We start from the raw sequence: 848 nt of genomic DNA, 5'->3' as shown, positions 1-848 counted from the left end.
GGGCAGACTTCACATTCCACCATTAATCCATCTCCTTCCTGAGGCTTTGAATTCCACCCAATACATGAAGTTCATGCCCTGGGGAGGGAATCTGGATGCTGCATAAACTCTGAAACTACTCTGAAACTGTGTGCCCAAAGCCTCTTAACAGCGGCAGGGAGGAAGGGGTTGTAGAGGTTTGTGGATTCATGAACATCAACCTAATTAGGACAAAATAACTTAGATTGAGCCTGTTCAGTTCTCTTCAGTTCCATGACCAGGGCTTTCCAATCTGTGGAGATTCTACCGAGATGGACAGCGCCTGGCGCTGTGGCCATTTGGCATAGCCCCTTCCTTCTGCGGGAGTCCTTTGGCCACAGGACCACTTAGTGCAGATGTAGGAAAAGCCCCTGCCCCTGACATCAGCCGTTAATCATCCGGGAATTTCAGAGGGGTCAGTAAAACAACAGCTGTGCTGAGCATCCCAGGCGGCCGGTTGGCGTCCCCTGCAGAGACACCACGTGCGGTGCTGCTGGTCAGCGTGGCCCAGCCGGCCGTGGGTGATGGGCCCTGACGAGGCATGTCCCCACAGCGTGGGGCCTCGGAGAGCGGGGAGAGGAGCGGTTGTCCCAGAGGAAAAGGGAGCATCTGACAGGCTCTCGGTGCAGAGGAGAAGGTGGCGCAGGGGCGGTTGCAGGGTCGCCCGGGGTCACCTCACCTTGTGCTTTCTGCCGGCCCAGCGCCAAGTAATTCCTCACCTCTCTCTCCTCCTCCTTGCAGCTTTAACTTCTCCCAAACCCAACCTGATGGGCCTGCCCAGCACAAGCGTCCCTTCGCCCGGCCTCCCCACCTCTGGATTACCAAATAAG

General features: G+C 56.7%; 1 protein-coding gene across 1 annotated transcript in view; it reads left to right on the top strand.

The window, feature by feature from the left end:
- Positions 1 to 845, top strand: part of ZFHX3 (zinc finger homeobox 3) — a gene marked incomplete at both ends in the record, with an annotated part of 33,064 nt that extends 32,219 nt beyond the window's left edge. Inside the window, one exon of the mRNA XM_010152730.1 lies at positions 760 to 845. Coding sequence (XP_010151032.1) covers positions 760 to 845 — 86 coding nt within the window. The remainder of the gene's footprint in view (positions 1 to 759) is intronic.
- Between the last annotated feature and the right edge of the window lie 3 nt (positions 846 to 848).

This window comes from Eurypyga helias, unplaced genomic scaffold, assembly GCF_000690775.1.
Source record: "Eurypyga helias isolate BGI_N326 unplaced genomic scaffold, ASM69077v1 scaffold10180, whole genome shotgun sequence".
Lineage (NCBI taxonomy): Eukaryota > Metazoa > Chordata > Aves > Eurypygiformes > Eurypygidae > Eurypyga > Eurypyga helias.
The sequence above is the reverse complement of the archived record's forward strand: the minus strand, read 5'-3'. Positions and strand labels throughout refer to the sequence as shown.